Below are 16898 nucleotides of genomic sequence, written 5' to 3' on the forward strand. Positions count from 1 at the left end.
TCTTCTTTTGATGAATAAGAAGTGTTGGATCTTCAGCTTAATGGTGCAGTGTTTTGTCTGGCATATTTCTTATTCCATGGTCAATACATTTTTCTGAGTCCTTCACCAGGAAATGCAGATTTGTGCATTGCTGATCTGCTGATTTTTGGCACATTTTTGTTCATTTGAATGGCAGAGCTTCTGGAATACTCCTTTGCTCTCAGACCTCCTTACTGAAAATACACACAGTTTGTGTTTCGAGAAATGGATACTCACTGGCTCTTGGCAGTCTGGCAAGCAGCTTTTTCATTGTAAGAGATATTGTAATTTACAGTAGAAAAATGTTCTTAATCTGAGTATGTTAGCCAAACGAACTATATTCTTGTCCCTGTGCTATTCAAGATATTGTATAGGGCTACGGCAAGTTCTCTTGCCAGTGTGAACTCCCTGTTCCAAGACTTCTAGGAAACTATTCTAATATCCTATTCAAAAGCTTTATGTAGTCGAGTTGTTAGTAGGAAACTTCAATCTATACCTCAGCAAGAAGACTGGCCTCTGTATTTTTTCCCAAAATGTCAGACTAGGTCAGTATTCTTTAAAATGGATTTAATGTAGGTATGGTGGAACTTAATAGAGCCTTGTGGTATTTGGAAGAAAAGCTTGCTAAATGAAACCCAGTCATGACGAAAGTTCGTATTAACTTTCTAATAAATGTTTTATGAGAACCTCTGCAGGGTAGGAGCATCATTCTTAGTGTTGTAATTTAAATCAGCAAGGTGGACTTTCTGCAGCTGTCTTCAGCAGGAAGATATTGCATGAAATATTTTATCTATGGTGTGTTGGCCTACTAGCTTTATTGTACATTGCTTACTGCTTAGCACAAGTTGTTGTTACACCTTTTGAAAGAATGTATGTAGCTTTAAGATGAATCGTCCAGCAGCAAACCAGCAAAGGGTATGTTAACTTAAATGTCAAAATTATGGTAAGTGCTGTTTAAAAAGGTATTTTGGAGTAAGACTGTTGATGGCAAGCATGAAGAATATGAAGCGAAACCCCAAGGACATTAGATTTTGTTGTATTCTATGAAAAACATGTATGCAAAAAGATTAATTTTTTCAACTTCTTAACATTTTGGTGATGTTGCCTTCTTTTCTTAAAGTTGTTCAAAGGATCTAGTCCTCACTGAAGACTGTTACTATGTCAGTTTGAAGTTTGATGTTGGCATTATTTGAAATAGCCCTCTATTTGAGAATAGTTGTAACTCTTAATGTTTGGAGAGGGGAAAAAAGGCGCCCCCCAAAATTTGAAGCTTGACTGAAACAACATTGAAAATATTTTTGTTTAGGTAGAAATAAAGTAATTGGAAAACTTTGGGGGAACCGGGTGCGTAGTTCTGGCAAAGAGAAGGCTGTGAGATCTGTAATAACACAATACCCATTCTTAAGTATAGGAACACATTCTTAACTGCAGGAAGCTATTCCCAACTTTAGGAAACTTAAATTAGCTTGCAGATCTCTCTACAGTCTATTCTGTCAGCATCATAATGCTTTTTTTTTTTTCTTTTCCTTCTCAAGAATAGTAATACAGTTCACTTTGTTGAAAAGCATCTGAATGGAACTAAGTTTCTTCTTTAGGCTCTGTTTTATATCAGAAAAAATTTCAAAGTGTTTAGAGACTTTAGTACATGGTGAATTAAATGGAAAGGTTGTGCATAGAGCAAACATGGTACTGAAAAATGGATACTTGCCTTCTGAAGTCTTAGCCAGGTTAAGTTAACCTCTTACCTGCAGATAAAACTGCATACTATAGTTTAGAAACATTTTTGTTAAAATGGCTTCAATATTTGTGGAACTGTAAATACAAACTGTTAGTGAATGGTCTTGAAGGAGGGCAAATGCCTTGCTTTGGTGTGTTGATCATCTTCAGACTCAAAACGACAGTACTGTGGTGACTTAGAACAAAAAAAGCTTTAGTTAGTGCTCAAATTTTTTTTTAACTTTGAGTGCTGCAGTAAATAAGTTCAGGAATACTAATTTTGTTAATACTGTGTGATAGTCTTTTCTCTATTACTTGTGCTTTCATTAAGTGGTTTTTGAAGTGCTGTATGTGTCCTGTAAAATAAACTAGTATTTTGTGTGCTTCTGTATTGGCCCTTCATGAGAATCAAAACTGCTCTGAGATAATCTTGTTCAAAAAAGCATTACTGACGTTCCTCTGGCAGTTGCTTCCCTCTGTGGCTTGCAGGTTGTTCTGAATTTCAAGGATTTTTCTTCAAGATGCCAGCTGAAATCAGCATTTTTGTCTTTCTGACCACCCTTTGAGATCAGCCTTGGGTATTGTTACAGAATGCCTGTTTGCTTCCTTGCCCCCCCCAGTGAATGTAAATTAACTTCCTTCCTGATAGATACTTGCCCATGGAACTGCTGGGTTGCAAAGTAGTAGAACTAGCAATAATTTTAGCAGTATGGGTAGTTCTTGTGCATCCAGTATTTTAGTCAACTAAAAGTGTACGGTCATGAAGTATTGCCATGCTAACCTGAGCCAGAATTCAAGGAAATAGGAGGACTTCCAGCTTTTCAGATTTTCCTGGAGTTGTTCTTTTTTCCCTTTGCTCTTTACTCCCATGAACTGGACTTCAGGAAAAGGTTTCCTCACACCTGGTCTTTGTTCTGTTCTCCTTGGTCATTATAATAAGTTCCTATCCAGTTACTGGTTACCATTGTGGTAACATTTCTCCCCCCCACTTTGTGGATAGTTTCAGCAGGTGAATGAGGAGGTTAGTCTCTATCAGGAAAATGAAGTGAATGTATATATGTATAACTACTGTTAGTCTCCCCATTTTCTGTGTATATCATTCTAGGACAGTTGGCAGATAGTTCATGGTACTTTTGAGTTCATTTTGCACTGATTTTTAGAAGCTTCAATTAGATTGTAGGATATATGATGTTGGTATAAGCATGATACTATATCTGATAGTCCTCTCTGAAAAAGCGTATAGTCTTAGAAGGCAGCTTACAAATGGATGACAGAAGGGGAGGGACAGCAGAGTAGTGACTAAGAAGTCTAGAGGTGCAGGCTTACCAGTGTATAACCTTCTCTTGACACCCCTATCCCCTCCCCTGTGTTGTCCCACACGTCCTAGTAGGGGTCACAGTAGTATCATGTGGGGATGAGACAACCCACACCTTGTTTAATTTGCTAATGTTCAATACTTATTTGCCAAGCAGTAAGAAGGAGAGGCAATTTCTTTATGTCCTCATGTGACTAAATTCAGAAGGAAAAAGGGGAAGGAAGGAGAAGGAAGCTGAGCTGAAATCTGCTGACCCTGCCACTTTGAGTCCCTGTGTACTGTGGCTTTGTTAGAGTAAGCAGAAACAGGCGTTCCAAAACAGCACTGCGTTCCTGCTGTTGAAGAGAAGCTGCTTTGCTCACGCGGGCTCTTTACAGATGAAGAACACTCTACTTCGTTAGCACTACTTGCTGTAGTTGAGTTGCAGAAAATTTAGGCTGCCTGCAAAAAGAAGCAGATGTAGTTCCTCTTTGTATGGCAGGATAGGAGGAAAAAGTGTCTTTGGAAAAAAAAAAAAGTTTAATTTCTTTGGACAGTTATAAGTGGTCTTAAATAGAGAAGCAGGAAATGTTAGAAGCATGAGATTCAAACTGTTTTTATAATTTGAGTGGAGAAGCTGGTGCAAATTATTGTTTGCAGCAGGGGTGCAAGTAGCACTTTCAACAAATAAGTAAAATATTCAAAAACAGAACAGAACAACCATACCTTAAAAATTAAATCTTTTGACCTTCTGTCTTGTTCTCCTAGTTTACTTCTAGAAAGATAAAAATGCAACATTATATCTAAAAATTGTAATTGTGGAGTTTGAGATGAAAGGCAGTATTGGTTCTCATAGTTCTCTAGTATCAGTTTAAATTGTTTCAGGAAAGAATGTAAGGTTGAAGAGAAATGACAACAGTAATGAAAATATCATTTTTCTAAAACCATTGCACCAAAGCAAAAACTTTGAACATCTCCAGTACACCAATCCAGTCTGTTTTACATCACAAATTATGGTACAAATGAACTGTTTGTGTTCCTGGTTGTTCTCAGTAATTTCTGTAATGTAAAATTAGTGCAGTTTTACCTTATTTAGGTACAGTACTGGGAACAGATTAAAGTAATATGTAAATATTAGGTTATTTTAAAATATATATTAAAAACTGAAAATAAGACTGACGTTTTCACGCTCTATCTGTGTGTTAACATAAATTTTAAACTCACCTGTTGATTTCAAGCAAATTGGACAAATGAGCAAGGGTCTCAAACATATGTTATTACAAGTTTTTGTAAAAATTGGCCACTGAATGGAGAAAAGGAAATGCGTGAGTGCTTTGAAGAAAGACTACCATATGAGCTTATAATTCCGTAGAAACAGATATTAATCAACTGTGAGACAAGCCTAAAGGAAACTAAATATCTGTATTCTTCTTGCTCATGGAACTACTTGTTTTTCTCCATATCCAGTAAATGGTCTTATGCATGCTGTCCAAACCATGTACTGGAGTACAGCATTATTAATTTCCTCTTTGTGTAGTGATGTATTCTCTCAGTGCTCCACAAACACATGTGAAATGATCTGCATAGTGTGCCTGTCAATAAGAGTAGTAACATCCATGTTTTACATCTGTGAAACTGGGCTATATAGGTATTGAGGCTAAAATTGATGAAACTGGGTACTCAGTATTAGGAATCAGCTTCAGATAACACTGAAACTTTAAAAAAATTTAATATTTTGTAGTCCATATGTTCAAATCACAATTCCAAAGGAATCTTGAGGCTCCAAAACAGCTCCAGATTTTAAAGTTTGCATGCTAGTGCAGTGATCTTCAGTCTGTTCATGCCAAACTTCAGTTCAAGTAACAGTTATTTTGTGTTTCCTCTTAAGAAGAGCCCTGGGACAAGGAGTATGTGCGCTTCACAGTGTATTTGCTCCTGACAAACATGGTGCACCTCAAGGACTGAGATGTACTGTCCTAATGGTTATACATCTTGCCCCCACCTTCTCTCCTGTAAGCAAAGCTCACTCCTAGTTTCTTCTTATCCCTCCTGCTCATGGTCTTTTCTGGAGTGAGTGATTGCATGGAGAGTTCTGCTTAACATCTCAGTCCTGAGGGGCAGCGTGCCTTTCGGGCACTGTATGGAAACTTCTATTCATGCACAATCTGCTTGGCATGCAGGAGGAATGTGTTAATGAAGCAGCCTCACTACAGGTGCAAGCTCTGGGGAACTTCTCTAGCCATGTCAGCCAAGTTTCTAATGCAGGCAAATAAACACAACTCTTATCAAATTAAATTTGTTGTACACCAAAGTAGGAAGATGCTTAAGCATCTAAATATAATGGTTATAAGAATTTTTGTGACATGAGAAACAAGTGTATTTTTGTATATTTGTTTTCAGATATAGCGATCTGTTTTAGCTTTAAAATATATATAAAGTCAGCCTTAAGTAGTTATCTGGCAGATACCAGAACTTTGGCAGATGATTATGTCAAAGTTAAAAGCAATTGAAAAGGGTTATAGTAAAAATGTTAGTGTTATAACTGTAGGTAGCTTTAGTAGTAGTTTGATAGTAAATTCACAGGCAGTTAAACTAGAGTGGCAAGGTAGAGAAATTAATTTGAAGAAACTTACAGATATTTTGCTATTTTGTTTGACCAGTTTGTGCAGTTGTTTCAACCTCAATGGTGTCCTAGGGTGTCTCAGGGACAATGTCTGTTGGCTTTGAAGGGGTTGAGATGGACAGGTTGCTTCAGTAAGCGTGTCGGCCACCAGGACTAAATTTGACAGAATTTATCTGTTGGTTTGTGTAAACTGGGTGTTCTGTTGAGAGCTTTTCTGCTCAGCAAAGTCTTTGTTCTAACTTGGGTTGTCTTCTAAATTGGTTTAAAAAATGTAAAGGCTTTGTAAGGTAAGTTTCTATGCAAAATGGCTTATTTGGGATTAGTGTTGGATCTGTCATAATAGAGATATATCTTTTTTTTTTTTTTTCCTGAAATTTATTTCTGAAAGCTCTGGTGATTTGCGCTGGGACAACTGAAGAAGTTACTGCTCCCAATTGTCTGCCCAGTATCTTTGTCAAAGGCAGTTCAAGTCATGCTGTATGTGTGTGTGTTTTGTTTTTTGGGTTTTTTTTTTTTAGCTTAATATATTATGATCTGCAATGGCTTAGGGGACTGGTACATGCCTTTTTCTGCTGTTCTTTTCCCTTTTCTTTTCTCCTGACTATACAGGTACTAACTACCAGCAGATAGATGTGTTGAACAACCCAGTAAGGTAATCTCCTAATGCTTTTCCGGCATAAATTGTCAGAGCCCATTGGAGCTGGAACAAAGTTTTATCCATGAAGTTTCTCAGATAGGCAAGGCATGTGGTAGTAAAAGCTCTAGGAGTATAGAGAAGTTATAGTAACAGAATCTTTTTTTTGAGGGTGGAGAGTTGTTTCTTTTCTCTCCAGATGCAGTTGTTTGTGCTCAGAAAATGAACTCAAGGCAGCTGGAATTTTTCTAATATAATGTTCATCCAAACTAAGATCATTACAGCTTTTCAGTTTGGTCTTCCCTTAAGTTTTACTGGCATGGCTGTGCTAGTTAGCAGCATGATTATTATTATTTTTTTTAAACCTGTATAGTGAAGCAAGTAAGCAGCAGTAACAGCAGAACAATTACGAATTGGCTAGTGCAGTTTATATTGTGAGTGGAAACTTAGTATAAGTTATTACACTAATAACATTTAAGAAAAATTACTCTAATTATATCCACCCTAGAGGTTATTGCTGGTATTATCAGTGTAGCTACGTACAGGTAAATCTGCCCTATTGACAAGAAAAATCCCTTGTCTAATGTTGGCCGGAGTGTTTTTTATCAGAGCAAATGCTGTTTCTTTGTGATGTGTCAGATGTTTTCCAAACAGACAGGAAGCCTGAAGGCATATATACTAAGTGACTCTTAGGCACTCAGTGGAGGATACCTTGGCTTTATTCAGGTATTTGAGACTGAAGAAGATTGAAGAATATTGTTACCTAATACAAGTTGAACACATTTGTTTTAGACTACTTTAACACTTACATGCTTGGTTAAACATGCTTTGATTAAACAAATGTTAGTCCAGTACCACTCACATGATAGCTCTTTTTCTTCATGTATTGTTGTCTACTTGTTTTGTCATTGTACGATGTAGAGGTTTGGTGTAGGTAGATACCAGAGTAGACAGCATCAGATAGAACAAGTTGACCAGTCCAAAGTCATTGTGATATGATGGAAAGATCCCAAATGTTACAATCTGAAAAGAGGAAGAAATTAATCATAGGAAGTAATTCCTGGGTGAGAAAACTGTTTCTGCGAAAGATAATTGATAAGTATTTAATTGATAATTTCTTTGCTTGTGTCCAGTGCCCTTTCTGGTGTTGAGCCATTCACAATGCTGAACTCAAAGCCTTGTGACTGGCTTTCTTCAAAAGACTCCTAGAGTTTCACAAAATGTGAGAAACCTTTAAATTTAACTTCTCTGAATATGGCAGCTCTTTTAGTACTATCTAGAAAGTTAGGGATTCATTTTCTTTGCCTCTATCCCCAGAAACATCAACTCTAAGTTAAAAAGCAAAAACCCCATAAAACTTGAAGGTGCTTAAACTGCTATAATTTGCTTCCATATCAGGTCATGTAGTTAAGTTCTCACCTGCTTCCTGAAGTGGAACTTAGATTTGCAGGACTCTCTGTGAGTCTAACCAGGGTGCTTGAAGGGTAAGAATAGACAATGGTTATGAATGAAAAATAACGAGAGAATGAAATTTGTATATAATGTCTGTGTGTGTTCTCCCTCTCCTTCTGATCCATTTCTCTTCTGGGTCTCAGTTAAATGAAGCCCAGTTGGATTAAGTGGGCTGAATCCAAAATTGAGGTAATGTGATATAAATTGCACTCATTTAAGAAGAAGCCAGTTCATGGGGCTCTGGTTTTTAGTTATCTGCTGGGCACTTAAAGATGTAAAATAAAATGGGATTTCAGCTCATTAAAATTGCTTATAATGTCTTACCATTAGGAATCTAGTAGCTGAAATTGTATGTATTTAGTCAAACGATCATGTGTTCTGAGGTTAAGAACATGCATTATTCAGGGGAAGGCATTAATACTGAAAAGATACGCTTCTGAGAGTTTTATAATCGCAGCTTCATCTCAGAAAGTAAGCATCAGCAAAAAAGAATTAAAAAATCCAAGCTTATCAAAATATGCATGCTCTATCACGTGTCAGCTTTGAAGGCAATACAGTCTGAAATGAGACTTTTGCAAAGCTCTGCTGTGGTAATGGTTTTTTTGGAGTAAAGTCAAGCCTTACAAATGCATGAGAAGTTCATTGAAAGTGTCTACATGTGTGTGGCTAGTGTCTGTCTAGTTAGCATAGTAAAAGCTGTTTTTCTGAGTTAGGAAACATGGGTTGAATTCTGTGGGGTTTTTGTTGTTTTTGTTTTGTTTTTGATTAGTTTCTACAAGAACAATGAAGACAGTTGCTGGGTGAATTGGTGAACATAGGTACCAAGAGATCTGGAAGGAAAAGGCTGAACAACATTTTTCCTCCTAGTGCAGTATAGAGTTTCGACTTCTATATGATAAAAATAGAAGAGTTATTTCACTAAAAGTTCATTTTCCTGGCAGAAAATTGATAAAATAAGTAATGAGTGGGAATGCAAAATACCTTCCACTCCTCACCCCTACCTTGAGAGTGATATTTGGGTATTTATGTAACTGAATGAAAATATAGGACTTGTATAAACTATTAAGTGCAGGGGGTTTTGCCTCCAATGCAACAGGATCACTGCAGTGCTAAGCCATATTTTACTAGGTTGCAAAGAAACGTAGTATGAGCTTCATAGGAGTTTACTGTTTTGTGACTAAGTTATCTTGATAATAAGGATGGAAACCTGTATGAACTGCTGCTTAAATGATTTTAAACCTTTTTAAATAGAATAGGCAAGTCCTTTGACTGCATGAAGACCAGGTCCTAACCTTTAAAAAAAATTAGGTCACCTTCTGGCTACTCAAGCTTTCTTTTCCATTTACATTTCCTGAGTACTCCATATTGATTGTGATTATTTTTGTACTATGAGGCTTTCTTATATGCCGGAGTATTTTGCGAGGGGACAAACTGGGTTGTGAAATGAGCATCCAAATGGCTGTTCATACCACCTAGTTAGCATGATGCTTGTGCCAAATTCTTCTTTCTTTTCAGGGTTTCTCTCCACAAAATTCTGTTTTGGCTAGGGGATCCTCCCTTTAAGGGCTGTGCAAGTTTCTGTATGGCAGAAGGTGAAACAGTTTCTACAGCAGTTGTATCTAGTCATATGAAAAAGAGAGACTTGTACTTCATCTCACACTCAGAATTCTGCTCATTTGCAAACTCTAATACATGTTAGTTGGTACAATCTCTTTCCTCAAATCAGAAATTTGAGCTGCCTTTCTCAAGCCTTGGGTAGACTGCACCCTTCACAGAAATTCCCTCATTTATGGTGATCAAGAACTTCTACAAGACAGTATGTTTCTGTTTGGCTTCTCCATTGGCCTCAAGAGTCGTCTTTGAGGTCCTTGTTATAGTGGCTTGCCTCTAGGAGATGTAGATTGTGCCTTATCTGTGTGACTGACTAGCGAAAGATATCTGTTCACAGATTCTTTTGTGCATTTATTATTAGCCTCAAAACATAGATGGTGTAGAAAAGCTGAAATGGGAATTTATAGGCTACCTTGTGTTTTTTTCAGAGTTTGTGTACTCTGAAATAGAGGCCAGCCCTCACTGACAGTCTGATAACAGCAATTAGAACTTGCATGTCAGACTGCTGCCTGGGTGCATGCTGGTGTAGTGAAGGTCACTTAGAAGAAAGTATTCCACGTCTAATCTTGGTCTTTCCCTCTTCCTTTTCTTAGTTAGTCAGGTCCTCATTCACTTTGTGGAAGGTCTCATTCCCTCTACTCTCTGGAGGGAGAAAAATAAGTGGTTACCATTTCTTCTTTCCCTTTTGACTGTCATTGACAATTGTGACAGATGGTTTTGGAGATACACATGTAAAGGAGTTTTATGCATAGTATCTCTTTACAACATCCTTGAGCTTAGACTGTCAAAACTTGTCAAATGTTCCTACATCATACTGCAGGCACCACATCCAAGTTCTGCTAGATATCACTTCAGTGTTTTTACAGTAAGCAGCTCCAAAGCAATGTGAGAGAGCTTGTTCTGCACAGAAGTGTTCAGTTCTAATCAGTCTGCCATCAAATTGTAGTGGTAGTGGACCTTCAAGTTTTAAACTATGCAAGTATACAATGATAGCAGGCATAATTCCTTATGCTGTGAGTGGGAGATCAAGGACTGTAAACCATGAAGCATCCTTGGAGAATGCAGCCACCAAGAGTTTGATTTCTCTGCCCCATTTCAAGAAGACCTAGTTTTTTGTTTCAGTAGACCTCTCGGCCTTAACTTTTTTTCTGGTGGCTTTTATTTGTCCTGTAGGTAGTAAAATACATGCATCTTCTCTGGCTGATACCTCTGTTTCAGCTAAGCTCTGTAAGTTAGGCAGGACATTGTACCATGTATCCCGTTGGCCTCACCCTGGCTGAAAGATTTGGGACAAGACGACCCTTGTTCCTGAGTGCTCATTTCCTGTAAGAGATCTTTTTTTTTTTTTAACCCATCTCTTGAAGGAAATATTTTACTGGGCTGATTATGCAGTAACCTGTCTTTGCTTATTATCTATCTGTCTAATTATTGAAGATTAAGGATTAATCCTTAAGAATTCTCCTCACACTTTTTATCTCCTTAAGAGAATACTGGGAAACACAAGGTAAATGAATCATGTAGGATACTATCTAAGATTTAAAATAATAGCAAAGTAAACTTCTAGGGCTGATTGCTTGTGGCACATGTGTTCACATGAACAATTCATCTTGAGGAACAACATCGAATGATAAATAACTCTTGCTTTGGTAAATAATTTGAGATTCTGTGCTTTATTTGGAAACACTTGTTGTATCAGGCAGCCGGTCTTAAGAGTTCTATCCAAATAGTTATTAGAGGATTGCTGTACTAAACACTTTTCCAATTAAAAACAAACAAAAAATTAAAATGAAGCCATTAATTTTGCCCATTTGGAAACTGTTCAGTATTGTTCATTCTTTAAAAAAAAATCAGTTTAACTTTTTCTATGATTCAAGATGAGATCAGATTTCAAGGTCTTGCATTTTTACACAGGATGAATGCTCTGGCTTTTTATATGTTATATTAAATGTTTGAAAATGGGTATGGTGAATGACAGTTTGAAAACCTTGACGTGCATTAGATACTGTTTAACAGTATTTTACTTCTATGTAGGTTCTTCTAAAGAAGGAGGAGCTGGAGCTGTGGATGAAGATGACTTTATTAAAGCGTTTACAGATGTTCCTACTGTACAGGTAAGGTGCTATGCATGCTCATTTTTGTTTTCAGAAATATGCTATTTGCAATGCTATGTGTTAGCTTACATTTAAAATTTTTCTTTTAGAATATTACAGTCTTTCTTCCACTTATTAGTTACCAAACAGCCTCCCTTTTTTTACTTTCCTATTAATTATAGTCACTAAAATCCTTTTCTTAATTTTTAATTTTAATTTTTAAGCTTTTCTTACTCTTTTTTCTAAGGAACTACTGAAAATAGTTGTACTTTTTAATTCTGGTAATAAAAGGTTGCCCTAAGGCTTGGAAAATTTAGTATTGCAATTTCTTGAGATAATCAACTAATAATAACACAGGCAAATAAATTAAAAAGCAAGAATAGTATTTTTCAAATGTGAATGTCTGAATTCTAATGAAGTGTGTCTGGCATGAATGTACTCATCTGTAGCAATACTTAAAAAAAAAAAAAATTAGGGCTTTATTTGAATACTAATGAAACCTGTTAGATGCTGAGTTCTTAGTTAAAAGGTCAGGGTTTTTTTATTATTATTTTTAATTGGAAATTATGCAGGAATTACGCATTTGGTACTTTTACACAGTTGGGCCATCTAAGATGTTTGCATTTTCAAAGACCTACTTTGAAAAAGTTTTCCTGGAGCTGCTGAGGTGTGGAAGACAACCATAAACTCATTGTCAGCCACAGTTCCCAAATGCCAGAAAGATTTTTTATGACTCTTCTCATGATACACACTTTTGCTTTATTTTTATTTCCCAAGTTGATAGTATAGGTATTTGCTAGATCTCCTTTTGTAGGCAGAAATACTTTGTGTTTATGAAGGAACGCTTTATCTCTCTGGTTCCTGTCACATTGAGCAAATCTTTGTCTCTACTCTGTAAGAACTTTGTTTCTTCTTTGCCTCTCTGAACTATTAAGAATTCTTTGGAGGGCAAATACACAAAACTCTCATTATTACTTATCCCCATTATGTTGAACAGAGCCATATTCCACAGCACAGAAAATGCACTGCCTGTAATTTGATGCTTTAATATTTGCAGGCCCAAGCAGGGCCTAATCGCTCAAGTTGGTTAATAACATTGTGAGAACAAAAGTGGGATAACTGCATGTTGTTGACCAGTATATGTGATCTGCTGTCCAACAGTGCTGGATGATTTAGGAGTAAGTCGTTCCTACATTGCAAGAGGTAGAGGAAAAAGACCCACTTATTCTTACTAATCTGGCCTGAGTTGAGATGGGGAGACAGGGGAGAAAACTGTAGCTGACCCCCAAATAACTTGTATTTTCAAGTCCAAGCATTTGGGATAGACCTGCTGGCCAGGCAAGATAAATAATTTTTAGTATTCTTCAGAATAAGGGTTTCCCGTTGTCCAACTTCATTTTTCTGGTTGTAGATGGTCTCCAACGTTTCAAAAAGAAGGCAGGTGCTGTGTTCTGAAACCATGTTAACTATTAAGAAGGGGAGATATTTCTTTGCTAAATCGTGTGATGAAAAAACATTTATCACCTGAAATTTGCCAGCTTATTCTGAAAGCAAGGGAAATTTGTCAGATAGAAGAGGGAGTTTTTTGTACATTATTGGGCCCATTTCTGTGTCTGTTTTCATTTCATTCAGTTTGTGTGTATTTTACTTGTGTCTTCAGTGAAAGTAAGGGAGAGAACTATATTATGGAAATATGGATCTGATTTGAAGCAAAGATTCAGTGTCTGTATTGATCATTTCAATCCAGATCACTTACAGTGTTTGTTTAAAAACCTCCAGTGGTGGAGGCAACCTCCAGTTGCTTTTCTAGTAACCTGTTCCAATTACTGTGCTCGTCATTAATATTTTAGGGACGACATATTGTTTGCTCTAATTTGTATTTGTGCTTTTAATTTTTCTGTCTTTGATATTGCATACTTTACTGATGTGTGTGCATGTTGCCCTCTGATGGATAAAGACTGTTTATGAAGAACATAAATGATTTTGAGATATAGTCTCAAAGGTCTGTGTGCTAAAAAGAAATTCTTTATTTGCTGTACTGCAGGGATAGGACAATACCTCAATATTTAGTATTATAACCATGATGTTTTTACAAGTTTGTTTTTTCACTTATGTTTAAATTGAAGAAAAAAAAAATCTGTGTTCGGGTTATTAGGGCTAACATTCATTAATAGCTGGAGTGTTTTTCAAAACAAATCTAATTGTTTTTACAAAAGTCTGGTGTGGGAACTTATAAACAAAAATGCATTACATCATTGACTTCAAAACACAATTTCATCTTGGCCTTATAAAAACATAATTAAAAAGACAAAAAAAAAGATTAAAATACCTTTTATTTCTCTGGAACTAATGGAAGTATGGAGACCCTTGACAGTTTGTGATATTTTCAGTGGAATTATAGTTTTAATTTCATGACAAGATAAAATTACACCATATACTAAATTCCTGCTTACAATGCCAGTTTGAACAACTGAAATTGCATAGGTCCAATTCCATGATTGCTGGGTAATTAAAGAAAAAATTAAACTCTTTGCCTAGGCACGCACATAGGGCTAATTTAAACTATTGTACATGTAAATTGTGCTTGTCTATTGCCTGGCACAGTACAGTCCGATGGCAGTAACTGCAGCTCTCAGACACTGATAATACATCAATTGACAACAAAAGTCCTATTTTTGAGTGTCCACTCAATGAGACAGAGCTTTTGAACGGTATTTGTAGCTTGACCAGAATCTCAAACTAAGTTTAAAGTTTGTGCCAGAGTTAAACAGATCTCATAGCTGCCACCAAAAGGTGTGATCCTGCTTTCCTTCCTGTTGTACTTCACTTCTTTGTTGGCCTAGTTGCTGAGTTGACAGAGAAATCTTTGCCTGCCTTCTCGTAGGATTAGCTTTCTGTTGGTTAATGCAAGGTGGGTGATGGTAAAGGTGGAGCGTCTGAGGAGTTTGAATTGTATCATAGCTTTCAATGATGTTAGGGTGACTTTAATATGAAATTATGTCTTTAGTTAACCACTGACCACTCCCTTCTGCTTTTAAAAGAAAACTAAAAATTTCCTTTTGATAAAGGAAGTTTAATTTGATAAAGTGGCTTACCAAGAAACATGTAATATTTATTTTTAGCAGTATGATACCTATAGAATTAGTGTTAGAGTAAATGTGTAATAAGTATTCTACACTACCCATATACAAAAGTATATTAAACGGTGGTACAAAAAGCATTTTCGGTTTTGTGGGTAGAGGAGTAGAAATTCTGTTACACTTGGACCCACTGTTTCCCCACTGTGTTATTAAATCCTTCACTTTTTAAGTAAATTGTGTATCAAATGTTTACCGATTTCTAATGAAGAAGAAAACAGTAATTGTGAAGAATTGTTTTGTTTTGTTTTTTAAGGAAGGAAGCAGTCTGTCCCCTGTACAGAATTGCAGTTCCTTCCATGGTGCTCCCTGAGAAAGCTTACACAGCTGTGGGGTAATAGAAATGTCAATTCTGTGGGTAAAGCATATTCAGAAACAAATTGTTTTCTGCGTGACAGTGAAGCTGGCCTAGGTGCTCCAACTCTTCTGTGTCCGTTTTGGCTCCTATGCTTCTTATGCTATAAACTAAATATGCAGATGGCTTAGGACCTGAATGTCTTCCCCCTTGCAGTAGGAAGTACAGAGACCCCTATAACCAGGTTCTGTTATTAAAACATTGGAGGAAAAGTAGGAGGCAGTAAAGAGTCTGGGTTCCATTCATTTGATGTACTCAGGGATATCAAAAGCTAGTCTTTGTTTGTAAGGACTCTTGCAGTAATTTCAAGTTGTCCAGGAAAATGAGATATTTAGTAGAAAATATGAGTTCAACTTAACTGTACAACAGAAGAGAGACATTCCCAAGCATTTTTGCAAAAAAATTGAAAGAGCATTGTGTTCAAGAGACCAGTGTCAAAGCTCTTTGGCGGTTTGTGCAAAGCAAGGTGTCCTAACCTTTGGTCCTTGTTTCTCCTACACACTCTGTGCTCTCACATATACTAAAATTCTATCTTGGACTCTTCTGACAGTTTTCACTGAAATAATGAGTGAGCATCAGGTGCCTAAATGTATGCCCTATTGTCATCTTAGGTGGTACCTAAGGTACCACACTGGTGTCCAGCTGCCACTGTAGAAAGGCATGAGTCTCCCTCAAGTCCAGCATCATCGCTGCCAACCTCATGTGGATGTTTCAGATGCAACTCAGATGGCACTAGATGCCTGTGCATGGGCAGCTGATCTGAGCCCAGTGTGTTAATGTAAACAACTTTGGATCCAAGAAATAGGAAATCTCTAGCTGCAAATACCTTGTTGACAAAATTAATGCCAGATCAAGTTGCTGGTCAGTAATTTGCTTCATATCCTCTTCAACTTGTACTCCATTGGTATGTGGCAGCAGGGGAAAAAAAACAACTTTAAATTTTGCATATTCAGTGGAAGCAGAAAAGAGCATCCTGTGGCTTATGTCCATGAGAGTAAAAGGGAAATCAGTTTCTTTCTGATGAAAATATATTATTAATATTAATGTGATTACTTTTCACTCTTAACTTCTTTAGAAATCCACTATTGCACATGCACAGCAAAGTTATTAATAGATGTGTTCATTCATGTATTACCAAATAATGGCTGATGCATGAGTAGGTCAACCAGGCTTCAGTTTTGCTGGAAATACTATTTAGATGATAGAGAACTCCAGTTGGAGGGGACTCCTTAAATTTACTTATTGATTGCTAATAAATGGTAGGCTTGGAAGACTAATCCATGTAGAAGTTATTGAGGTCTTAATTTATTTTTTCAGACACATTTATTTGCAGTGTTGACTAGCAGGCCAGTTAGATCCCTATAGAGCCACACACCCTTGTAATGAGGAAGAGAATACCTGCACCAAAGGAGTTTTGTCAGGTTAAAATCTGTTGGTTGAGTGTCATTCAGTTTTATTATTTCCAGACTTTAATCCTTTTATTTTAATAGTGGGTAGGAAAATGAAATTAAATTGCAATAATATGTTGACAGATTATCTAAAAGTTCTACTAAAAGTGTTGAATAATAATTAGAAAAAAGAGGATAGAGTTAATGAAACTCTAGATATGGTTCAGTCATCAGAAAGAGGAAAAATGAGATACTGAGGAAAATGTTGATTCTTCAGCCTTTTTTAATGAGTATTCATTACTCAGTGATACCCTCAGAGATTTACTATAAAATGCGATTATACCTGTTATGCGTATGTGGTTCTGTGGAACTCTTAGGGGAAGATTCTTCAGAATTGTAATTTTGTTTTCAACCTAAAGCTAGTTTCCTTCATCAGGTAAACTGGAATATTATCAATTTAACTATTTTGTATTTTTAATATTTCAGATCTATTCTAGTCGAGAACTTGAAGAAACGTTAAACAAAATCAGGGAAATCCTCTCAGATGACAAACATGATTGGGATCAACGAACTAATGCGG

At 36.6% G+C, this 16898-nt stretch overlaps 1 protein-coding gene across 7 annotated transcripts in view; it reads left to right on the plus strand.

Annotated features, from left to right (window-relative positions):
* The window catches only part of CLASP2 (cytoplasmic linker associated protein 2), a 153051-nt gene that overhangs the window by 66036 nt on the left and 70117 nt on the right, over window positions 1–16898 (plus strand). For all 7 annotated transcript variants that reach the window (XM_067291310.1, XM_067291311.1, XM_067291313.1 and 4 more), the window contains 2 exons: window positions 11380–11459; window positions 16805–16897. In XM_067291310.1, the coding sequence (XP_067147411.1) occupies window positions 11380–11459; window positions 16805–16897 (173 nt within the window). The remainder of the gene's footprint in view (window positions 1–11379; window positions 11460–16804; window position 16898) is intronic.

This window comes from Apteryx mantelli, chromosome 2 (assembly GCF_036417845.1).
Source record: "Apteryx mantelli isolate bAptMan1 chromosome 2, bAptMan1.hap1, whole genome shotgun sequence".
NCBI lineage: Eukaryota > Metazoa > Chordata > Aves > Apterygiformes > Apterygidae > Apteryx > Apteryx mantelli.